Here is a 25597-nt window from a genome sequence, read left to right on the forward strand (position 1 = left end):
CTGTAGTGTCAAGGAGTGCTGTTAGAGATAGAAATGATACATCATAGAATTGTTTAGGTTGGAAAAGACCTTTCCTAGTTTAATGTTGACTCTCACACATGTATTGACTGGAAGTGTTCTACCTCCTGAATCTTAAAACATGGTACTAAGAGTAACTTCTGAAAGAAGACAGATGAGGATACTGGGCTTCTTGCTAGAGGCCTGAAAAAGTGATCTTTGGCACAAACCTGTTGTAACCTGGCACCTGCAGCTTTTCTTATTGCACATGGGTGAATAGGGTGTTACAATAAACTCAGGGAAAGCTACCAAGGCATTGTAGATGGTTCTAGCAGTCAGTCTGCTCTTGTGTAGTGAAGCCAGTCCTGCATGTAACATGCTTGCCTCTGCACTGCTGTGTTCCCCCTCTCCCAGCTGTTTTCAGTGTCTGCCCAAGTAATGCTTCAGTATCTCACAGCGGGGCAGATGTATCCCTGTGCAATTTGAAGAGGCTCCCTCTGTTAACACCACCCAGTAAGACACACAGTTCAGCTACTTTGAACTTTAGACCATGCTTTTATTGTCTCAGTAAGTACTGTGATGCCTGCAGCTTGACCACGCAGCTTTCCTTTCTGTAGCCCACTCCTTTCTGTTCACAGTGTGCTAGATCACTTACAGGCAGCTAAACCCCTCAGGCATATGCAGCTCCAGCGTCCTGTGGTCCAAGAATTTACCTTTGCTCATCAGGTAGGCACTTGGAGAAGAAGCCAGTGTGAGCAGATTGTTTGTCTGAAAAGGAATATTCCTTCCAATTACTCTGTAGTGTTTCCTGTACCACATTCAAATGGTATTTATCCTAGGAGACCCAGTCAGGATGGAAACTGGCAGTGTGGCTGCATGCTGCCAAGCACTGGGGTAGGGAGGAATCCCTCAGCACATAAAAGGTTCTTACTGCTCCTTTGGCTAACCTTGTGGGACAGGTAACATCACTTCCTTGTGTTTGGTTGCTGCAGCAAGGAGTTTCTGCTGTTTAGGTCTGTGCATTTATTAGTGTAATGACAGGAAGGTTATAACACTAGTCGTATTTCAAAAAGGCATGTATCAAAAATGTCAGCTTACCTGTTGCAAACAAAGCTTGACATGTGTAACTGGATTTATTTTTCTACACCAAATTTTATCACTTCCTTGTGTTGAATGTTGTCTTGGCGATGATGTAATGAACCAGAGTGCTCTCCTTGGTTTAAAAATAAATGAATAAATAAGATTGCCTTTGTGTGCTACTTGTTTCCTACCATGTCTGTCATGTATAGCTTCTGGAACATTTGGCTAAAAATGGTTTCAAATTGGATAGTTATGAGACATAATAAGGAAGAGAAATTGTGGTGTGAGGAATGACGACCAATCTTCTACCACCCAGATACCACAAATGCCAATAATAATTTTAATTATGTGACATTCAGTATCTGTGCATCTATCTGTGATCATATCTCTGTGTTGCCTGTAGCTCATGACCATCTAAACTGTTGAAGGTTGTTACTTCCTATGATAAAGAGTAATTAAATGAGGATGGAAGCTCTAGAAAGAAAATTTGAATTTGCTTGCTAAGATGTGGTGCGGTTGTACCTTGAAAGCTGTGTGTTTTGACATGTACTGCTCATTTTGTCTTTCTCTTGTTTTTCCTTAGTATACTCCATGATGCTACTTCCACCAAGGCAGTTACTTTATTAATCCTTTCTTTTCCTTTTTTTAATGTTGTCACACTTTTTCCTTTGATTATTAGCACTGCTAAAAATTAAATGCTGGTTATCTATTTCTGCAATGTTTTCACATCTTAGTATTTTGATTTTTCAACCCACTGTATAAAGCTTATCCTGCAATAGCTGTCAGGCTACTTATGTTACATTTCTTTCTGCTGCCATTGTTGAAAGGACGCTCTCAAGGTATTTTAGAAACAGTGAAAAATAAGTTTAGTTTGAGCTGAAATCACTGTCTACAGGATATGCTTCTTCCAAAGGTGCATTCACATTGGGTTACTAATGAGTATTGGGCCAGTAACTTCCTTTTTCGGGAGCAAAAATTTTTCTCACTGTGCCAGTAGAGAGTCTACTGACTTGATAGTGTCCTCTTACATTTTTTCTTTCAGCTTATCCCTGAGCCCCAGTCCGTTCACTGCCCTACTCCTCCTCAAAACCTTCTCAATTTGTGTCCACCAGTAATAGCCAAGAGCACAGCCTTTCTTGTCTCAAATAATAGAACACTAATGTTCCACCTCTCCCTCTGGCATTTTGGCAGACTTCATGGTGCAAGTTGTAGCTTTTACATTAGCTAATTCCCTAGCCATCCTAGGAAGTATTGAAGAGCTCCTTGAAAAACAATATACATCAGATAATAATTCAGACATCTAAAGCAGAGAATGCATCTAGAAGTCTAGGGACAAGTAATAGTTGGATGTCCTCCATATCTTGTCTACTGTCTTGACAGCTTTCCACATCTGCACAAGTATCTTTTCAACAGTTAACGTTTCCTGCCAGTCTATGTCTTTTTCTCCACTATCTGCATTTTACTGAAGGGCAAAGTACGTAAGAGTTATACGCTGAGTGTACATCCTCATCGTTAAGCTTTGCACTGAAGGCATAAATCTCTCTTGCTGCTCACAACTGTATGATGACCCAAGATTGAGCAGTTTTATACCTTCAATTAGCACTCCTCTAAAGTTGGTTGTTATTTTAGTCTTTGCCATGGTGTTACCTAATTAAGAAAGACTTCTCTCTGAAGAAGTGAAGATGGAATCAAATTCTCTGCATATAGGATGGGCTCTTAATGATTGCAAGTTTCAGATACTTTCTTTGTGGTGAGTTGGTTTCCTCCAAAAAATTCACTGATTTAGGAGTTCTGAATAATCTTTGGGAAGTTTTATTGCCTGCACAGCTGCCTAAGCTTTTGAATGAGGCATTGATGTCACCTGTGAAAAGGTAGACTATGTGAATATTAAAATGTCATTTCTCTTCCCTTTCTTCATCCTAACTTCACATTGCTGGGAGGCGTGCATTTTGTAATGCCATCTTCAATTTGTTGTCCACCAGGATCTTCACATTCTTTTCTTCAGAGCTGATACCCAACTGTTAGTTCTCAGCCTGTCCTGATGCATGGGGGTATTCCATCACAGTTTCAAGGCTTTGCCTTTGAATTTCATGAGGTTTTTGTCAGCCTATTGCCCCAACAATCTCAATCTAATTGAGGTTACACTGAGAAGAGAAGAGATTGGGGAGGCCTGAGAGGAGACCTTACCCATAAAGTCTGAGGCAAAGAGGAATCTAGTGCTTTAGCCTTTTCCATATCCATTACCACTAGGTTTAGCAACAGGTCTGCAGTCTGCTTTATCCTTACTTTTTTGCTACTGCTGTGTATGTAGAGAGACGTTCTTGTTGCCCTCTTGTGTCCAGCATCTTGATTTCAACTCTGGCTGACTTCTGGTTTTCCTAATGCCATCTCTGTGTGCATGGGCAATGCTTCTTCATTCATAACAGATGACCTGTGGTGTAATAATAGATGCTTAAGCTGGAACTTTGAAGATGAACCTTAAATGATGAAAGTGATTACCATCAGTTTCTTGAGACTGTGGCTCTAATTTTAATTTTTCAGCCTTCAGGAGAGCTATCCTATACCTCTTCATCCAGAAAAGATCTTAGAAATCTAATCATTCACTAGAGTCTGCCCTGTGGCTCTGGAGAGCCTCTGTTCAGTCTTAAGGCAGTGCTTGTTAGTAGCAAGTCCTCTGTTTCCCACTTCGACTTCTACTGAGGATGTGCACCAAGTTCTGGCCCACAGAGACAGGGCTTTTACTTAAGCCAGAAGCTGCAGCAGTATCCTTTTCATCCCCAGGGTCTTCTCTTCAGAGGTAGAATCACTTGTCCATGGACTGACTGTAAGCAAGTACCTAGAAACCAAGTCATTTAGATCATGCTTTTTCATTTCCAGCTCTTCCTTTTTCATGATTAAAAAAATTACAAAGGGCACAGTAACACGTACCCACACTGTTAAAGCAGATCCTAGTGTTCAGTTGTGGTACAAGAATGCAAAGGTTAAGTCAGCAGTGGGTGTATCGCTGGAATGTGACAAAGCTTTCATTTGGGAACTGCCATTTGAAGTTTCCTTACACCTTTGCTATGCTCAGTAGCCTTGTTGAAGCTTTCTGGTACATATAGGAAAGTAGTCTCATAACTGAAATCCATGTTCTACTTAGTATAAAACCCAAATCTTTTTGAATATAATAGGTGCAAATTACATTGTTACATAGCTACGGAGTTAAATAATTGTTATCAAATGTGACTGGCAGCAACTACTAGAGAGGATGGCATAGAGGAATCTTAAGTACAGATCTGGCTAAAGAGGAAGTTTCAGCATGTAATTCTGAAGGGGTGCACTATCAATCATGGAAGGTGATACAAGTCTTTGGGATAGATTTTCAATTCTTACATGAATGAGCAGAAATGTAAGCCTGCATCTGCATCTTGATATTGTAGATTGGACAAGACGAGAGATAAGTATAGGGAAAGTTTGAAATAACCTCATATATAGTTAAAAAATAATAATCTTTAGATATGTGTTCTAGTCATCATACAGTCTGTGTCTTCTATAGTGCTGTTGCAATATAATTCAGTCTTTGAGCTGACAGTGTCTCAAAACTTTTATGTTTTAAAAGCAGATTATCTTGAGAACTAAATAGTGGGTATAGTATCGAATATAGTAGTGTCAAAAGTGAGATAAGTCATTTTTGAGACATAATAACCTTGAGTGATAGGAGAATTTCAGTAATAATCAAGAAAAAAGGAGAACCTAGCACTGGTTGCAGAGTAGGTGAGGGGTGGAGGAGGTATCTTCATTCTTAAGATTCTCTCAAAAAGGTAGATCCATCAGAAATAGGGAAATTAATTTCATGATGCAGTAAGTCTCCAGGGAGACACTACCTGCAGAACAGTATGCAGTTCTCAGACATTTTACTGCAAGAATAGTGGAAGAATGAGGACTTTAGTATAGGCAGTTGGAAAAGTTGGCTTGTTATGCTTATGATATGTACTCAGAGATGAAGTATGACTATTAATTGTGAACCTCAGTGTTTCAGTCTGGGAAAATGCCAGACGAGAAACATCTGCAGAGCTAGAAGATAACCATTGACACAAGAATGAATGCTTAGAGTGTCCCGCTGCAAAGTGGAAGAGGAATCCTAATTAGAGCTATAAGATGCTGATATAACTTCCCCATCAACACAGGGTGTACTTTGAGGTAGGGGTGAATAACAATTGGAAAAGAGCCATCTGATAGTCATAGGGATAGGCTTAGCGCTGTTAACAGCACCTCTCGAGCTCTTTTTGTTCGGGTTAGCAATCATGCAAGAGCTTTCCCAGTCTTTCTGAAGTGTATACATAGAATCATAGAATCGTTTAGGTTGGAAACGACCTTTAAGATCATCCAGTCCAACCATTAACCTACACAACCAAATCCACACTAAACCAATCAAGAGTAGACTAGACTAAACCATGTCTCAAAGTGCCACATCTACCCGTTTTTTGAACACTTCCAGGGATGGGGACTCCACCACCTCTCTGGGCAGCTTGTTCCAATTCTTGACCACCCTTTCCGTAAAGAAATTTTTCCTAATATCCAATCTAAACCTCCCCTGGTGCAGCTTGAGCCCATTTCCTCTCGTCCTATCGCTAACTACATGGGAGAAGAGACCAACACCCACCTCACTACAACCTCCTTTCAGGTAGTTGCAGTGAGTGGTAAGGTCTCCCCTCAGTCTCCTCTTCTCCAGACTAAACAACCCCAGTTCCCTCAGCCGCTCCTCATAAGGCCTGTGCTCCAGACCCTTCACCAGCCTTGTTGCCCTTCTCTGGACATGCTCCAGCACCTCAATGTCTTTCTTGTAGTGAGGGGCCCAAGACTGGACACAGTATTCCAGGTGCGGCCTCACCAGCGCCGAGTACAGGGGGACAATCACCTCCCTGCTCCTGCTGGCCACACTATTCCTGACACAAGCCAGGATGCTGTTGGCCTTCTTGGCCACCTGGGCACACTGCTGGCTCATGTTCAGCCGGATGTCTGCCAACACCCCCAGGTCCCTTTCCGCCAGGCAGCTTTCCAGCCACTCTTCCCCAAGCCTGTAGTGCTGCATGGGGTTATTGTGACCGAAGTGCAGGACCCGACACTTGGCCTTGTTAAACCTCATACAGTTGGCCTCGGCCCATCGATCCAGCCTGTCCAGGTCCCTCTGCAGGGCCATCCTAACCTCCAGCATATCAACACTCCCACCCAGTTTGGTGTCATCTGCAAACTTACTGAGGCTGCACTCAATCCCCTCATCCAGATCATCGATAAAGATATTAAGCAAGGCTGGCCCCAAAACAGAGCCCTGGGGAACACCGCTCGTGACCGGCTGCCAACTGGACTTAGCTCCATTTACAACTACTCTCTGGGCTCGGCCACCCAACCAGTTTTTTACCCAGCAAAGACTACGCCCATCCAAGCCATGAGCTGCCAGCTTCCCAAGGAGAATATTATGGGAGACGGTGTCAAAAGCTTTGCTAAAGTCCACGTAAATGACATCCACAGCCTTTCCATCATCTACCAGGCGGGTCACCAGGTCATAAAAGGAGATCAGGTTGGTCAAGCAGGACCTGCCTTTCATGAAGCCATGCTGGCTGGGCCTGATCCCCTGGTTGACCTGCACTTGCCTGTTGAGTTCACTCCATATGAACCTCTCCATAATCTTTCCTGGCACCGAGGTCATGCTGACAGGCCTGTAGTTCCCCGGGTCCTCCTTCCGGCCCTTCTTGTAGGTGGGCGTCACATTGGCAAGCCTCCAGTCATCAGGGACCTCCCCTGTTAACCAGGACTGCTGATAGATGATGGAAAGTGGCTTGGTGAGCTCCTCTGCCAGCTCCGTCAATACTCTCGGGTGGATCCCATCTGGCCCCATAGACTTGGGAGCATCCAGGTGGCATAGCAGGTTGATAACTGCTTCCTCCTGGACTATGAGGGCTCCATTCTGGTCCCCATCCCTATCTTCTAGCTCAGGGGGCTGAGTACCCTGGGGATGACTGGTCTGGCTGTTAAGCACCTCAGCCTTTTCCTTGTCCTCGGTGACAATGTTCCCCCCCACATCCAGCAAAGGATGGAGATCCTCCTTGGCTCTCCTTTTATAGCTAATGTACTTGTAAAAGCATTTTTTATTATCTTTTACACCATTGGCCAGATTGAGTTCTAGCTGGGCTTTTGCCTTTCTAATTTCCTCCCTGCAGGACCTAACAAGATCCCTGTACTCCTCCTGAGTTGCCCTCCCCTTCTTCCAAAGGTGGTAGACTCTCCTTTTTTCCCTGAGTCCCCGCAAAAGCTCCCTATTCAGCCAGGCAGGCTTCTTTCCTCTCCTCCTCATGCTGATCTTTCTTTTATACTCAGCAGTGTTTTCTCTCTACCCTTTGTTTAACCTAGACTAGGTTTAACAGATATTAATACCATGTCACGCTTGCTCTTTCAGCGCATGCAACCATCATCATCTAACTGATATTTCCACACTGGCAGAAGCACATGCTATTTAAATGAGTATCTTCAGTACAGTCAAATACCACCATTCCTAAGGAGGAGAAGCGGAGAGGGAGGTGCTTATCTCTTCTCCCTGGTATCCAGTGATCAGATGCATGGGAATGGTTCAAAGCAGTGCCGGGGAGGTTTAGACTAGACATTAGGAAGTGTTTCTTTACTGGGAGTGTGGTCAAACACTGGAACAGGCTTCCTAGAGAGGTGGTTGATGCCCCAAGCCTGTCAGTGTTTAAGAGGCATTTGGACAATGCCTTTAATAAGATGCTTTAACTTGGCCAGCCCTGAAATCATCAGGCAGTTGGACTAGATGATAGTTGTAGGTCTCTTCCAACTGAAATAGTTACTCTATTCTATTCTGGTCATGCTGACCACTCCAAAAGATAAGTGACTCTCTGTCTACTTCACTGAGCTATGCCAAGCCTTCTAAAGCCTCGTGATTGCGTAGAGCCATCCTACCATCAGACTGGTCTGTTGTCCCGTTGGCAGGCTTCTGGAGCTTTGATGAACACACTTTCCGGTAAGGAAATCTTCGTGTGCCCATAAATTGGTTTGCTTTCCTCATGCAAGAGCAGTCGGTTGTCATTGTGATTTGCCAGCTCTTCTTGTAGCTCTTTGGCCAGCCAGACACCCTGGCAAAGTGACTTTGTGTTGTACAGACCTTGGTGTCTGACCATTTGAGAGAGGTAAGGGTACTAAATTTCTTTTTACAAGGGCTATTCTCAACTACTTTTTTTATTGTACTCTTGAAGTGTTATTCTAGTTTAGGGCATGTGGTACATTTTGTTGTTGTTTTGAGCACTGCTCTAGAAATTTACCTGCACCCTGCCTTTCTCATTCCTCTGATTTGGGGAATGGTAGCATTTTGAGTTTGTTACAAGGTGTTGTGAATTTAGACTGCACTAGAGAAGGTAATCTGTGTCATTGTTGTTTCTTTTAAAATTTTCTCTGTACTACTTGAGTGTCTTGTCTCTGAGGCTTTGAGCTTTGGTGACCTGTATTTTTTTCTTTTTTATTTATGAATGGGTTATTAAGAAGAAAGTTTGTTCTTTTGACTCCTAGGTTCCAAAAGAGAAAGATGAAATGGTGGAGCAAGAATTTAATCGTCTGCTGGAAGCCACCTCCTATCTCAGTCATCAGCTGGATTTTAATGTTCTCAATAATAAGCCTGTCTCCCTAGGTCAGGCTCTGGAGGTTGTCATACAGTAAGTGACTTCTCTCTTTGTGGTAGACTTTCCTCTTTTGTGGAGGACTTTGCAACAGATACCTGAAACAATTGTGATGCTCCTAGGGTAAGCATTACCCACTGAATACAGCTGTTTGGTCTCTGCCGAGTTCTCATTTGTGTATGCGTTCCTTGTTTATTGAAGCAAAATATGTCAAAGATGGTTAAAGGAGCAAATATCTTTTCTTGAAAGCCTCCTGAAAATCACTACTACAGTAACTGACAGCAGATAATTGACTTAGTCTGAATTGGTGTACATACAGCCTACTTATGCTACTTGAAAGCTAATGGTATTTGTAATATGCCTTTTAATAATAGTAGATAACTTCAGACTCACATCTTAGCTAGTCAAGTATCCCTTATTTACAGAAACTTGTATTAATTTTCTAATTGTCATACGAGGATTTACTAAAATGTCCCATGACGTGTGCTTTTATTGCATTACACTAATTAGATAGTGATAATGAGTTTTCTCAATAATGCTAGGATTTTATGCTGAATTGACTCTCACTTCTCACCTTTTCCAGATTGCAGGAGAAGCATGTGAAGGATGAGCAGATTGAACACTGGAAAAAAATTGTGAAAACACAGGAGGAATTGAAAGATCTTCTTAACAAGGTCAGATGATGACATTTAGAACAAGAAGATAGCATTTTGTTCCTTAGAAACTGGCAAAATGTACAAAAACTTCCGTGGAAAAACATCAGAGAGTTGCCATTAATGCTGTTCTTACATGTATCTGTTCATTTAAGACCTGCCTAGAAGCACTGTTATGACAAAGGAGTCTCCATCTTTGAGAAGGATCCTATAAGTGATTAGGCAGAAGACTGCAAAACATAAATATGGGAAAAGAAAGGGAGAGGACAGACATGATAAACAGTGTTGTGTCAGCTTCCTTTAGAGATGTTGATAATGACTGAGGCTTTGGGGGGGTATTTTTAAAAATGTTTACTTTCTTTACCACAAATCTGATTTGTAGTGTAGAAACAGTGGTTTAGGCCTACTTACAATGGTTTGGGTTGTGGTAGATGACATCTTTACTTCTCCATATAAGTTTCTCAAATTAAAAATGTCTGAGGACAGCTCTCATATCCTGAGTTATTTGTAACATATTTTGTAAGAAATCAGTGGTGTTGGTTTTAAGCCATGTTGTTTTGGGGTTGGTGGTGTTTATTGTGGTTTCTTGGAGGTCAAATTGCATGTAAGTAACATCTATGAAAACCAGGAAATCTCTGGTGTAATGGCATAATTTGAGATGCATACCCATTTCACACAGTAACTTGCATGAACACTACCTTCCCTCATCTTTTTTTTTCCTTTTCTTTCTCCCTTTTCCTACTCCACCTGAAAAAGATGGTGAATTTAAAAGAGAAGATTAAAGAACTTCATCAACAGTATAAGGAAGCATCAGAAGTGAAGCCACCTCGGGATATTACAGCAGAGTTCCTTGTGAAAAGCAAACATAGAGATCTAACTGCACTTTGCAAGGTAAAGGATGACATATATGTATATAAATCAGTGGTTTCTGAGGACTTCAGCAACCATATAAAATGAGCCAATGTAAATGTTTCCATATCTCTCACTCTGATCCAACACTCTCAAGAGAATGTGACTAATGGTAAACTCTGGGTTGCAATACTGATAACAGGGCTGCATTACCTTTAGGTACCTGTCTTTCATGGCTCATGATGGAGAGTATTAACATGTTGAAGGCTCAGTTTTAGGTAACAGTGTGCTGGCTTATGTCAGACAGTATTTAATGTTTTGAAGGCTAAATTTTAGGTCAGACTTGGTCTTTAGTACTGCTGGGTCTCACAATAGTCTGGAAATAAAATCTGTATTTGAAGAGAGATGCTCTTTCTCTAAGACAAAAAAGGCGTTTTCCTGAGTAAAAGACTTCTTTCTATCCAAAGATGATAATTTACAGAGCTCTATCTTGACAAGCAGAATTAGCCTCACCTTCTGTGTGCATCTTAATGTAGAAATACGCCTTAGAAAGGAAGTCGAAAAACCTGTTCTTTCTAAAGACAAAAGAAAAGACAGCTTGCTAACCCAGGTCAGATAGAACCAAGGGTCATTTTTCAGCTAATTCTTCAACAGAAGGTACCTATCTTTATTTGGAAGCTCAATATGTTTGTGTATACATAAGTAGTAGATCTTCTATTTTGTCACCAATGAACAGCTTTGTGCTCTTGTCAGTATTATTGGACACTCCAAATTATTCTGCCTTGAAGGAAAATGATTGTTGCCTTTATACCTAGTTCTGCTAATTTTTTGAAAATAAGAAAAACACACCTCTGAAAGAAGCTTGAATTAGATCATGTCATTGTCTTTTGCATGACTGCTTCTGCTTTGGAAAGCCCTATGTTCGATATTAATTATAATTTTTTAATTTTGTGCAATATGAAAAAGCTCTCAGTACCATAGGGACCCTTAAAATACCACGACTGTAATGGACCTTCATGTTCTTTAGATCTGAGTATTTAAATTCCTGAAATACTAGCATACTAATCTTTTCTGCAGTGTGGCATAGACTTCTGTATGTTCAAACAGCAGAAGGGCAAAATATGCTGGAGTAAATGTTTAAAAAAATTAAAGAACTTGATTTAGATTCCACTAAAACTATGAATCTTCCACTGATTTGTCTTGAGATTAGGTTTAGTCTGATGCTACATGATGTCTTTAGGTCCTTTTACATGTAAACTGAGTTTAATGTTACCTTTTAATCTTATTAGGAGTATGATGAATTGGCAGAAACACAAGGAAAGCTGGAAGAGAAGTTACAAGAACTTGAAGCCAATCCACCAAGGTAAAGATACAAACTATAAAAATAAATACTCAGGAAAGCAGGTTTTTTTACTAGTTTTGACGGAGTTTCAAAAATGCTGTGGTGAGCTTTCTTTTAATTATGGTAACTCAAGGGGTTAGGAAGGTACAGACATGAAGGTTGAGCTCCTTCGGTTTTAAAACTCATCTTCTTCGTTTTTAGAGGTGACTTGGACAAAAAGGGTTGTTCTTAGCTAGGGTGCATTACAGTAGAAATCCTTCCATAACCAGTACCTGATCTCAGGAAGCCTTTGAGATTAGAAAAACCTGTCAATAATGATAGAATATCAATCTTGCTTATTTTGGTAGAATACTATTACTTTGTGCTCTGTGTGATTACACTAGGTTTTTAGTCATCTTCTTTATATGTGCTACTAAGCCATTATTTATCTAACTTTTTTATTTCTAAAGTTAAGTTTCTAGCTTCACTTAGAGTATTTTACATGAACTCTACTTTGAAAATTTGCCATTTTTTGATATTCAGCTTTTATGAAGGAGGTCTGAATGTTTGAAACAGAATCTGCTTTGTGTTCTTTTTAATTTTTTTTTTATTTCTTCACTAAGGAGGGACTCAAACAAAAAAGGTTGTGAATAAATTTTCAGTAGTAGTGCATTTCCAACATCCTACTCCAGCAAACTAAATGTCTTTTATTACTTTTTTTTTTCCTAGTGATGTTTATCTGTCATCAAGAGACAGGCAAATACTTGACTGGCATTTTGCAAACCTGGAATTTGCTAATGCTACACCCCTATCTACGCTTTCACTAAAGCACTGGGACCAGGTAGCTAATTAATGTATTCATTCAGCTATACACTAAAAAGTTAAGCTATATTTATTTCATTCTCATGGAGGCTTCTCTGTGTTAACAGTTTCTAAACACTTAAGTGGTCTCTGCTTTTATGCAGATACTGAGCTCTTACATGATTATTTTCTGATGAAATTCCAGACAGCTTTTTGTTAGTGCCAAAACAATCTCTAATAATACTGTCTCCAGAAAGTTCCTATACTTACTACTTGACTAATAAACAGAAAGGGTTTCAAATTTATTTGACTCTTTGAAAAAAAGTTTTTGAAAAAAAAATTTGCCATTGTGTAGAGTTGCTGATTATTTTCTGTTGAATTATGTGACTTCATTATAAATGCATGTTTTATACATTTTCATTTTAGGATGATGACTTTGAATTCACAGGCAGTCACTTGACTGTGAGGAATGGATATTCCTGTGTGCCTGTAGCCTTGGCAGAAGGGTTGGATATTAAATTAAACACAGCAGTTCGACAGGTTCGCTATACAGCATCAGGTAAATGACACCACATCCTCCGGAAAACTGCTCTGAGAGAGTGTGATCACAGAAATAAGATTTCAGATGTAAAGACTGATCTCATAAAAACCCTCCCATTATACATTTTGGGTTAGATAAACAGCCACATTTCTTACTGTGACTCATTCTGTAGGAAGCTGTTAAGAGATTAATAAATCTTTTATGTTTTTCGCTTATTTCTGTGGCTGGTTTGATGCCATCCTTTTCAGTTGTATTTACTGATTCACAAGTTCACATTCATTCTCCCATTTTTCTACTTCATTGATTGAAGCATTTGGAGTAAGAGGTCTTGGACTGCTTAAGACTTGGTGCCACAGGATCTGGTATTAGAAGTATAAAGGAATGTAACAGGGACTCAAACAAATGAAGGAATATCATTTTGTGGTTCTTCAGAATATTGGGCTTGAGAAACTGTCAACTGGGAGAGTAACTCAATGAGAGGCTCACTCTCTACTTGCCATTTATTTATGCATATATTTAAATATAATTTCCTGGCGTCGATGAACCTTTAGGCTTATCCCAGTATGGCCATTTTCAGATGCTGTGTAAATTACGCTTTCTGGAATTGAGCTATATGGCCAGTAGCATTCACTTGCATACGAGTTAAGGAATTGTTAGTGTAAAGCTGTCTCCATAAAGAAAATGTTTTCTGCTGTGGATATGTTTTTATGGTAGTTTCTTCAATTTTTAATCCGATGCTCTTGCCTCCTGGCCTATTAAATGATTGTTTTTCTCTCCTCCTTCCAGGCTGTGAAGTGATAGCTGTAAATACCCGATCTACTAGCCAGACTTTCATTTACAAATGTGATGCTGTGCTGTGTACTCTTCCTTTGGGAGTGTTGAAACAGCAGCCTCCAGCAGTACAGTTTGTGCCGCCTCTTCCTGAGTGGAAAACTTCTGCAGTGCAGCGTATGGGTTTTGGCAACCTTAACAAGGTGACTTGGTCATTGAGGGAACTGCAGCAGACCAGGGGTTGCGATAAGTAGAATCTGAAGTGTGTATGGAATATGTATGGTGGATGAGAGGAAAAATGTTTTTCCACTGCTGTTTTGCTAGATTTTGATGGTGAAAATTTTCTGAAGAGCTGTGAGGACCTCTTCTGTATTTCCCACACAATTTTAAAAAAGTTAAATTTCAGAACTAGGTTGACTCAATATGCTTGCTGTAGCTTGTTAACCAGCAAATTTGTAAACTATGAGAGCGTGCTAACCTACAGAAGGCAGTATAGGTATACACCTTTATATAATACATACATGCAGTATGTATTCACCAGATTTCCCTTTCTTGATCTTCCCAGTGATAAACATAAATGAGTGTAATTGACTTTATTATTTCTCAGGCCCTCTGCCTGACTCTTGACTCTTTGTTTCTAGGTTGTGTTGTGTTTTGATCGTGTCTTCTGGGACCCAAGTGTCAATTTGTTCGGTCATGTTGGTAGCACTACTGCAAGCAGAGGAGAACTTTTCCTGTTTTGGAACCTGTACAAAGGTATTTGTGGTGCATGTCTACTTTTGCCAGTCTCTTATTTGTGTAGTTTCAGATCTAGAAAAGAGGACTTTTTAAGATGCTGCTAGTGTTTGCATATGGGTATGATAAGAAGATAGTATTTGTAGGAAGACAAATGGAAGCAGAGAGCACCACTGACTTGCAAACAATTCTGTAGTAAATTAGGGCAGAACATGGATGAGTATGGGTTTACAGATGCTGAATTCGAGGCTGTCTGCTAAATGCATTGCTACCTATCTACTGTAACACTTGCATTTTTATTGGCTACTTTATCGCCTTGCACCTTTGTGAAGTTGTCCTGTGACTTACTCAGTGTTATCTTGGTTGCTTCTATTAAGCATCTATTTAGTTGGCACTGGTATTATGAAAAACTTAACTTTTTTTTAATTTTTATTGTGCTGTATTAAGAAAGAAAACCCCAAAACTTAATGTAGCATGTTTATATAGTATTTCAGAAATACAGCAAATAATGTGTTGTGTTTGCTGAAGAGCAGTATTGTCTTAGTTAAGTATCTGCTTTGTCAGGAGGATGTATTGAGTTCTCCAAGAAAAGGGTGATTTGTCTCTGCAGCATTTCTGAATTAAAAGGCATTTCTTAGTTCATAAGTCTCTTTGAAATTGAGTTTATCTCTGACAGCTTGGAAGATTGTTTGAGCTCTTCCCTTCTTTCAACTAAGCTTCTCATGAAATGGAACTGGCATCCAGTTTAGTCTTAGTTTTGAAAACTTTAGCTTCCTGGATGTTTTTCAAATTGAACTGACAGTTCGAAGCCAGACCTCTTCCATGGGGCTGTCTGTCTAATCTGGGATGATTTGATAACTGTAGAAGAGCCCCTTTCATCTGCAACCTCAAGTCCTTTCTGGTACAGGTGATTTTGCTGCCCAGGATTTCAAACTCACATGTCTAGGAAGTAGCCAAGATAAATTAATTTTTTTTTCCAGATGTAAGGGGTGCTATTGACTTGTGTATTCTCTTATGTGGCTGAGTTGCAGAACTCAGTGCTTGTAGGTTATCCTGCTTCAATTTATCAGGGGAGTGCAGCACAGCCATTACAAAGTATTAAACACTCAGATTTCAGTGGAACAGACTAGAGGCTTTGTGATAGCTCTGTTCCTTGTACTGAGCATTACCATTCCAGCATGATGAGCTGCAGGCCCATCCATATGGTTAAGATGCAGTGTGCCCTGGAGGAAAGGCAAGCTGTGGTGTCTCCAGTTTGTTGAATGGGCAACCTTGTTTGCTGTTTTGAACAGCAAAGTGGCTATGACTGTAGACCATGGGTCTCAGACTGACATATAATGTTAGGACTCCTCTCTAGAAAATGCGTAAGTAGGCAAAAGATATTGCTCTGCCTATTTCTACAGCTGGACTTTGCCATTAGTAGGGTTTTTTTTATCTGCAGCTGGTGTCTGCTACAACAGGTTGTCAGAAGATATTTTCAGTAAACGTACTGTTTTGTTCATTGCCATTTATCATACTAAAAGCAAAGGTGTATATACAGTGAGCACTATTAAATGAGTTATTTTTCTTGCAGATGACTGTTTAAAGTACCAGTGGGTTTTCTTCCACTCTATCATGTGCAGGCCAACTTTTTCCTTCAACTGGAGAAAATTGCTGTGCAGGGAAGGTGCCATTCTAGGGTATTAATTGTTCAAATGTTTGCTAAGACTTGACTGGAGAAATACAAGTAATGAGCCTTGGATAACAAGGCTGTTCATGTATCTGCTTTTGTGGCTTTAACATGGCTCTATTACATACTTAACAATAGTGTTGGATTTTGGTTTAGATGGAAAGACCATCTTGCATACAAAGGTTTTGCTGCTAGATGCAAAACCTTCCTTCTAATGAAAATAGGCAGAGCACATAGAAATAAAATCAAAATGCAATAAAATCCTGTGCTAAAGCACAAGTCAGATGGCTGAAATAAAAAAAAAAAAAATCAATTATGATCTCTCCTGGATAGTTAGGTGGCAGTTAACATGATTACACTGAAATATTAAAGTAGACCTGACTGAATTTGTGAGGCTGTTATTTATTTATTTCATATTCTGGATTTCTGTTGCCATAGCATTTTGGGCAGAGACTATTTAAACTGAACAGATTGGAGAACAATTATTAATCCAGAAACAAAAATCTACTAATTACAGCACATACTGTATTAGCTCTGTGGAAGTTCTTTAAAGGTCTTGTGTTGGCAGAGACCAACTGAGAAGTATTTAAAGATAGGTGGGTGAATGGAGTGAAACTCAGATGAGAAGACTGCATGTGTTTGTACTGCTGTTGGGTGACCTGTTGTAGCTCAGACAGGAATCCTCCCAGTGGTTGTAAGTTCTAGTTCAGATAATGACTGCTGAGAAAATCCGTAGCCTCAGGAATGCTATGCATGTCCCGGAGTAGCTGGCCTGTGCTGTTGGTGCCTCTTGCTCTGCCATGCTGTTGGATCATTGTTGTAGCCATGTAGACACACTTTAAGATGGAAACACTCCATCAGCACAGGGCAGAGGAACTCCTTGCAGAAACACTCAGTGTTTTCTGGAAGTCCAGTGACACTTCAGTCCCTGTTTTCTTGCCTGGCTCTTAGAGACATGTGATGAAAAGAATGAGGCCCTTTCTCTGTCATAGTTTTGTGATTACTCAGTGTTCTCTGGCTAAACCATGTTCTCTGCTTGCTGTTTGGTGTGAAGGCTCAGTTAACATCACTGTCTCAAGGAGAGAGTATTTTGTGGAGCAGTGACACATGCTCATCATGCAAGAAGCTTTTCTGAGCAGCACTTTGGTATTTGCTTAGCAAAATAGTCACTGTTCTGCTACAGCCTTGTGGCTTTCTGTTACAGTTCTGAATTAATCCAGGTGACTGAATAGCAACATTTTCAGGTCTAGATTTGGCCTACAAAACAGGGTCTCATGCCTGGAAAGGCAGGAGTTCCATAAAAATATTTTGGGGTTGTCTGAATACAAGTTTTCATGAACAGATTCACTGGAAGCTGCATTTTGAATATGTAGTTGTTCCATGAAGAAAAAATATGTTGACTGAATAATTGCTGAAAAGTTCAGGGATCTCATTGTGTCAAGGATGGCAAACTAGGAAAAACTTTGCTGCTGAAATCACACAAAAAAAAAATTCCTAATGCCTATGGGTGATAAGAAACCAGTTCCTTGTTCTTCCCTTCAATTGTTTGAAAGACTAGCCTGAATCTTTCATAAAATAGAGTTTAATAGGGGAGCAATCCTGTATCTTTTTTCTCTAACAAACTGCTTCTAGTCCTAGAGGTCCTGCATATTGAAGTGTCTTAATTGTATCATAAGTAGTGTAATTATCTTTGTAGTAATAACAGCCTTGCTAGTCTAACTCTTTCAAAGACTTTTGTTTTTAACCAGATTATATTATTGGGTCTTCAAGCCTGTATATCACAACTGAACTTCAGTTTTCTTTAAAGAGCAGTAACTTGATGGGAGTGTGTACCAGGAGATCTCCATATATACCAGGATATAAGGAATTCACTAATCATTTTGGAAACTGGTACAAAAGCTACAGCCAAGTTTTTAACAAGGACTTTATTTCCTATTTCAACATGCTTGACATCTGTTTCTAGCTGTAGTATTTCCTTTGCTAAATTTAGGAGTTCATAAATATCTCCAGGAGGAGAAAGATCAACTGAGAGAGTTTTCATTAAGTAACCGTGCTTGGGTCTGAGTCAATTCTTGTAAATGCATGTTTCCTGCCATTGGGTTATTTTGGTAGCTCTTCAATACTTACCTAAGATTTTCCTTGAATTTGTGACTACAAAAAATGTATGCTTAGTCTTACCATAGCTGGTCAGAGATAAAATGACCTCATCTATTTGTTTGTATATCCTATAATCAACATTAGCACTCTTCACCACAGCATCACATGGGCAGCTGAGTTATTTGATATCTGTCCATTTGACTTCTGAATTCTCAAAATTGCTGCTTTTCTGGTTACTGTTCTGCTGCTCATAGTTTCCACTCCTTTGAGATTATTTAATGTGAATATGCATTGGTAATGAAGAAACCTAGGTACTTTGTATGAGTGAAGTACTTACATAGGTAACTTAACTGCTATGCTGATGTTAATAGTATCTAAATTAGATTGTTTGGAAGGCATTGAGTTCCCTTAAATGTAGCACAGATGACTGTTAAATCCCAATGGAAACTCCGATGTCAAACAAGTGATGTCTTCGCTAAAGAAAACCCTTTTCCTCTCTTCTGCATGCTGTACTTCCTAATGTGTGTACTTATTTATACATCAGTTTTCTTGATAATTCGAAATAGTACCATAGCAAATATTAATTAATTTTCCTTTTGGTAATTCAATGTGATGGTGGAAGATTTAGGACAACTTTTGTTTGTTTACTTTTTAACCTCATGACTTAGCTGCAGGTCTATGCCTATTCAAGTCCAACTTGTCTGATTAAAATGTTCAATTTCAATAATTCAATTGGTTTTTCTCTTTCCTTCCCCTACCCCCGGCCCCAGCACCAATTTTGTTGGCCTTGGTAGCAGGAGAAGCAGCAGGGATCATGGAAAATATCAGTGATGATGTCATTGTTGGACGGTGCCTTGCCATCCTCAAAGGCATATTTGGTAGCAGTGCTGTGCCACAGGTTAGTACAGACAGTGTCTTTGGGTAACTTCTCTGTGTTTCAGAATGTACCACAATTCTCACTAGCTTGGCTGCAGTATTGAGCTGTTTGGTATATGTACCACCTTTTGGTTGTTCAGGGTTTTTTTGGAGGAGGGGTTGTTTGTGGGTTTGGGGTTTTGGGGTTGTTTTGGTTGGGGTGGGGGGAGCAGTTTGAGAAGATTGTCTTAGACAGAGTAAGACTCTGGCTTTTCCAGAGTGTCAAATACTTCAGTTAACTTTCTACCTTTTACATTTCTGGGGTTACAGCAGAGCTGTCCATGGCTAGTGACAGTACTGCTTAGATACTCCCTGCCATGTTGTGCACGTTCTCTAAAGTACAGTACAGCTCTTGACCAGTGAACTCCACAAAGAAACTGGTTTGGCTGGAAAGTAACTGAAGTGGGGGGAAGAGAGTAAAGGCAATTTGTCATCTGCATCAGTTCCCTGTGCAGCTAGCCAACAGTTATTTAGGCACAGTAAGTGTAAAAGGAATGGTTAGTGAAGGGGGAGTTTAGAAAATAATTAAATATTACTCAAAAAAAAAAAAAAAAAGCTTAGGGCATCAATTTGAAAAGTCTTACAGCTGTTCAACCTACAGTGTGTGTGAGTTGAATATTTGGTCTGCTTTGCTAACACACAGTATGGAAGCCGTTCTTACAAAATGGCATTGGGTGTAAATAAATAGCTCTGCTCCACTGGGATTTCTGTATAGTAAAGTAATAGAAAAAATATATGGTAAATTTAATATCCCAGTCTTCTCTGAGCATTTAGCCAGGTGTAAATTGGACTGTTTACTTGCTTGGTATTTTGCGTGAGGAATAGAGTCACTTGGTTGTCTTTATTGTAGAATAGTTGTAGAGCTCTCTTTGAACACGGCTATATCATCCCCAGTATTTTACTGATTTCTAGAAGATGGACAAATCCTCACAGCTGACTGTAGGCCTGGATTTTTAGTTAATGAGTGGATCTCATATTTTGGAAATGCTCAATCAGTTGAATTTTACATCTCAGACTGGAGAGCACAAGAGAAGGAAACCCCAGGCTTGCCTTTCTGATAAATCCACAGCACCTTCTCTGAACTCTTGGAGGATAATTTCTCTCTCTGAGAGGAGCTTTGAGACGCTTCTGTCTACAGGTGCTGTAGAAATCATGCAGCGTGTAGAACACTCTAGAGTGAACCAAGACCAAGGTGGTTTACTACAGCTGCTCTCTAGTAGGGTTTTCAAGAGAAAAAACCACACACCAGCAAATTGCAGAATCTTGAGAAATATGGATTCTACTGTAGATAAACATTAGAGAACTTGAACTTTTAAAATATTTCAGTGCATTAACTGATAATCGCCTGTTATGGAGTGACTCCATATCTGGTAAGTCATTCAAAGGAGAAAGCAGTTCTCGGTTGTGATAAGCGAGACTTATAAGTGATTTTAAAATATTCACAGTTCAGGTGCTTATCTACTATGACCACTTGACAGTGGAGAGATTTGCTGGAGGCTGTCTTCTGGACAGCCGTTCATCAGTCTGGATAAACTGTACTCTCATCTGTTGTGTTGGATGAACAACTATATATGAAGTGGAGCTTGCTGTGCAAGTGCAGTTCACAGAATTACAGAATGCAGTTCCTTGTATCTGTCCAAAACAGGGAAGTAGAAAAGTTAAACAAAAGCAACACTTCATTGGAATGTGAGCCATCCGTTCATTCCTGTGCTGCTACTTGTTGCTGTCTTATTTCTCTCTCTGGTTTTGTTTTCATTTCCTGAAGATAGGTATAACCACTTTTTCCCCCTGCTGTTCTTCAACACATGGAAACTTTTTCAACCTTGCTGTGCAGCTAACCTCTGCAAGCATCATGTGCTCTGTAGAGTAGAATTCCAGTTTTGTCCCACTTCTGTTGTAGTACATTTTTTATCCTCTAATCATCCTTCTCCTTGTTCACAGGGAATCCTAATTACAGCATTTGGTTCTCAGGATGAAAATAAAAGTTGACTTACATTCATATGTGGGTGTGTGGGCACGTGGACACCACAGCTGCTGTTTGGACTTGTGCAGTCTCAGTACTGGGTACTTTCGTATTCTGCTCTACAGTTGTGTCTGCGTTAGCCATACCTTCAAAACTACCTCAGTGAATTTCTATCTGGCTTTATTCCCTGTTAGACTGCAATGCTTCATGTGATTGCTAGAGAGAATTAAGAAATTTATGAAATGCCTCGAAGTTTTCTTTGTCAGACATACATGTGATAACATACAGTGCCATCACAGTGGTTTCCATCCAACAAGGAGGGACATGCGAGGTTACCTTTTTCTCAAGAAGCCTTCAATATATGAGGGCTGGCTCATCACTCAGTTTATTGCCTTTTGGATGAAAAAGTACTGAAAATTGTGGTGAGGAATTTTCTCAATTAAGTCATCAGACCATATTGGGAAATGTGGTCTCCAGCCCCCAGTGGTGTCTTACACCTTGGAACATGGCCCCAGTCCTCTATGGCCTTTCCACAGACTTGGCAGAAGGCATCACATATAGTCTAGTTGAGGCCAGCCTCAGAGAGATCATCTTAGATCTGTTGGTGTTGGGGTCCAGGAGACTTCCCTTGCACTGTACCACATCAGGGCCTGCTGGACTGGTTTCTAGATAATGCTCTCACTAAATAGAGCCTCTTTCTCTGCCTTAGTGGGAAGGTCCGTTCAAGTAGAAACAATTCCATGAAATATCTTTGTGCCCGAGGAGATGAGGTTCCTCTCTTGATGTTTGCATTTTTACAGGGTATGATTCCTGTTAAAACTCAGTAGCACATTTAGATAGAGTCCGGGCTATATTAAGATTCACATCCATCACTTTTCAATGTTATGTCTGCAGGGTTATGAAGATGTCCCATTTTCTCTTGACTGCTGTTACGCCTTAAAGTGATACTGGTTTGAGTCCTGGTGATGCATCTTTCAGTGGAATATGTTTCATCATGACCGTTACCTTAGCAAACCAGTTGGATTGGAGAAATATAGGTGTTTGTGCAGGTGCCATTCATGCAGTCATTTTCCTAGATGCGTTACAGACCTTGTATAGGCCTATATCATAGCCAAATCAGAAGAGATACTCATATGACCTGAGGCTGAAAGAAAGTAAAGGAGTAGGAAGCGTGTATTGTCATTATGTTGATAATAGGAGAAGAAACAGAGCAAACAGTACACAGTGTGCCTGTTCAGCTGACCACAAAGTGTGAGTTCCAGTGCAGAAGCCGTGCGCAGTACGTTCTGGTAATATTGGAAAGAATTAAGGTATTGCCACCAAAGGCAAGTTATTTACCTTAGTACGTGTTATCGTAGAATATAAATGTGGAGTTCCACCATTAGTGTTAGGTTAAGGACTTTGTGTCTTTTATTCTTGCAATTTGCATCTTTTGTATTTTGCACTAACTGTAGAACTTGCACGTTGTCAACAACTGAGGTCTCTGTCTTGTCTCAGCCTAAAGAAACTGTGGTGTCCCGCTGGCGTGCTGACCCATGGGCCCGGGGATCGTACTCCTATGTAGCAGCTGGATCTTCTGGAAACGACTATGATTTGATGGCTCAGCCAATTACTCCAGGGCCAGCCATTCCAGGTGCTCCTCAGGTGAGAGATGTCTCAATTCTTTTTAGAAAAACCTCAAAATAGGATGATTTTCCTAAGTAATTTGCATACAAATCTAACCACAAGTTTAGCTAACTTGCATATTCTGATGAATGATTAGAACCTGTAAAATATTTGAGTTTCCATCCATGAATTCTGCCTTCCCAGGTTTGGTGTCATTTTTTTACTAGAAAAAGAGCGGTTTTATTCAGAAAGTCTGAACAGAGTATTATAATATTATACATTTATTGTGTTTCATACTCCATATTTATGTTGTCCATCACCATATTTAAGTGAGTTATAGTGATGTGAAAGAGGGTGAAGGCCAGAATGAGAGGCATGGAAATCAAAAGGTCTCTCTCAGATAGGGAGCGAACTCAATGAAGGCGTAAGTCATCTCCAGTTCACTTTGAGAGGATGAAGTTTTGAAAGCAACAGCCATTCTGAAAGCACTAGCAGGGAAGGATGTATGGCTTTGACTTTATTTAGGTTCTTTTTCTAGTGATACAATTCATTAATAAACACAGCTATGGATAAAATGATTCTCTGCAGAGTATAATATATGTAAGTCTGTTTTTCTCCTACTTTTCATTACACTGTCAATAGTTGGTTTAGGTCTCAGTTTAAAGAGAAACTGCTAATTTAAGTGAATTGCTGAAGTTTTTGTTTGCTTACTGTGCTAGAGTTCATGTACCAGGATCAGAGACCATCATTCTTCTTAAACATGTTTAACGGTTTGGCTGTAGAGTTGTAGATACAACATGCGAATGCTGTTTTGGTATACAGCTGGGGACGTTCATCTCCCCTGCTTACCTGGTTCTGAAAGTATTGTTTTTCAAGTAGAGCTTTATTATCTTTGTATCAAAGCAAAGATACTGGCAAATAATTGCAAAATATTTCCTCACATTACAGTTGTCACAAACATGAAACCCTCCTGCAAAATGAAAGGTGCATATAAAGATTTTTCTTGGTAATTTGTAGGACAGGTTAAAATATTTTTTAAACTAAATTATTTCGTATGCACCACCTTCATGTTAATGGAGACTATGGTGTGATTAGAGGACTTTTAACATTCTTCTTAAAGTGTCTGTTGGCTGCAGGATCTGAAAGAATGTGAACAAGTCTTAACAGTCTTATTCTCTGTTCCCCCCTAGCCTATTCCTCGCCTGTTTTTTGCAGGAGAACATACAATTCGCAACTACCCTGCAACTGTTCATGGTGCTTTACTGAGTGGACTGAGAGAAGCCGGTCGCATTGCAGACCAATTTCTTGGGGCCATGTATACTTTGCCTCGCCAGCCTACACCTGGGGTCCCCCCACAACAAGCTACCGGCATGTAAGAAAAGAAGGTATCAGAAGAGGAGTGACAAGGCCACAGAGCTGCTGCTGTTGACTCTTTGGGATGAAGATATTCACGTCATCTGTAACAGTATCTGCTGAAAGGACTCATCCATGAGTTACTGTATAATACGTCTGTTAGAATGGCCTTACAAAAACTTACCTACCCTTTAGCTTGGCATCCTTTTACAAAATCTCTTATAGCTGTTTGAAGTTTCAGTGTACACAGAATCCTTTACTACCAAGCTAGTCAGGGACTCTTTTGACTCTGCAGATACTTTTTGAAAGTCAAGCTTATAGCTGGAGGTTTTTTAGGTTGTTTTTTTTTTCTACCTATACGTGTATTTACAATTTGGTAATTGCACAAGGCCCTCTAGAAGCTGGTTGCTACAAATAGTAGCTTAGTGTAGAATTTATGTAAACTTCTTTGTTGGGTTTTTATTGTTTTGTTTTGAAGAATAATATTTTTTGACCAATTCTACTCTCATCTGGCATTTGAGAATTTGGTGCAACTGTTTCCCTACCAGTAACACCAAATCACACCCCTCCAAAATGGTCCATTGGCTGCTACACTGTATGCGTCCTGTTTTAGAAAGCAAGCTGGTATTACTAAGAATGTGCTAAGCATAGTGTTTTATTAAATACTTTAAACAAAAGAAATCATCAGAACTGGGTATTTGTAAGTTAAAACCTAGAAATACTATTCATATTTGTTTATATAGAAACAGAGTTGCCTAGACAGTAAGTTAGCTGAAGGACCTAATCTTTTGACCTGCATGCTGCAGGTAGGCACTCTGTTTACCTGTTGATTTCATTTCTGCTAGGTTGATGAGATGATGTTGGAGCTGCCATTGCTAGGCTTCTGAAAATCACTTTGACTTGGCTGCTTTTCCAAATATTTTCCTTATTAATTCAGTGCATAGAGCCCTTCCTTTCATTGCACAGAGCAGTCTTACTTAGGTCCTTTTTCCCTCTTCTCCTTTCACCATTTAGCATTAGACTTTTCTTATTTCTCCCAACTTCTCTCATCCTCCTCTTTCTACAGTTTATTTCTGTCTCATCTAACCAGGGTCTCTGTTCACACTGTTTTTTCTGCTTTTCAGTTTTTCTGTTCTCACTCTCTCTGCCACCTGTACACACACTCTCTCTGCACACGTGCAGTCTGTGCCAATTTCCTTCTGTCCTTCCACCTTCTGTTCTGCTAGAGGAGCGGTACTTCCTCTTGTTCCATGCTCATCCCTCTACAATTACATTGCCCACACTTCTTCCTGAAGAAAATACACACACAAACACAACTGCAGCCCTGACTTGTTTACAGCTGTATTGTCTTTGGCCACAGACTCTCCGTTTAATAGCATTGTTGCTTCTGCTGGTTTTGTGTCTCCTTAGTAGCTGGATATCATTCTTCCTTCTGACTATGTCTATTATCTTCTGGTTGCTTTCTCATTAGATGTTGAAGTCTGTGAGGGGGTATCTCCATAGGATCCTTCTGACAAGCTGTGAGAAAAGGGAGGACTCTGATGTGGTGGGGTAATAGTCTGTGAGGAGGCACAGACCTGAGG

The 25597-nt window shown here is 40.1% G+C and overlaps 1 protein-coding gene across 1 annotated transcript in view; it reads left to right on the top strand.

Moving 5' to 3' along the window:
- KDM1A (lysine demethylase 1A) overlaps window positions 1-25597 on the top strand; it is a 47182-nt gene extending 21585 nt beyond the window's left edge. Inside the window, exons 10-20 of the mRNA XM_075721913.1 lie at window positions 8635-8777; window positions 9325-9415; window positions 10151-10285; window positions 11533-11606; window positions 12294-12405; window positions 12792-12924; window positions 13693-13880; window positions 14319-14433; window positions 18949-19076; window positions 22554-22700; window positions 23852-25597. Of these exons, the coding sequence (XP_075578028.1) occupies window positions 8635-8777; window positions 9325-9415; window positions 10151-10285; window positions 11533-11606; window positions 12294-12405; window positions 12792-12924; window positions 13693-13880; window positions 14319-14433; window positions 18949-19076; window positions 22554-22700; window positions 23852-24037 (1452 nt within the window). The 3' untranslated portion in view covers window positions 24038-25597. The remainder of the gene's footprint in view (window positions 1-8634; window positions 8778-9324; window positions 9416-10150; window positions 10286-11532; window positions 11607-12293; window positions 12406-12791; window positions 12925-13692; window positions 13881-14318; window positions 14434-18948; window positions 19077-22553; window positions 22701-23851) is intronic.

The sequence above is a fragment of the Pelecanus crispus genome, chromosome 16 (assembly GCF_030463565.1).
Source record: "Pelecanus crispus isolate bPelCri1 chromosome 16, bPelCri1.pri, whole genome shotgun sequence".
NCBI classification, from domain to species: Eukaryota; Metazoa; Chordata; class Aves; order Pelecaniformes; family Pelecanidae; genus Pelecanus; species Pelecanus crispus.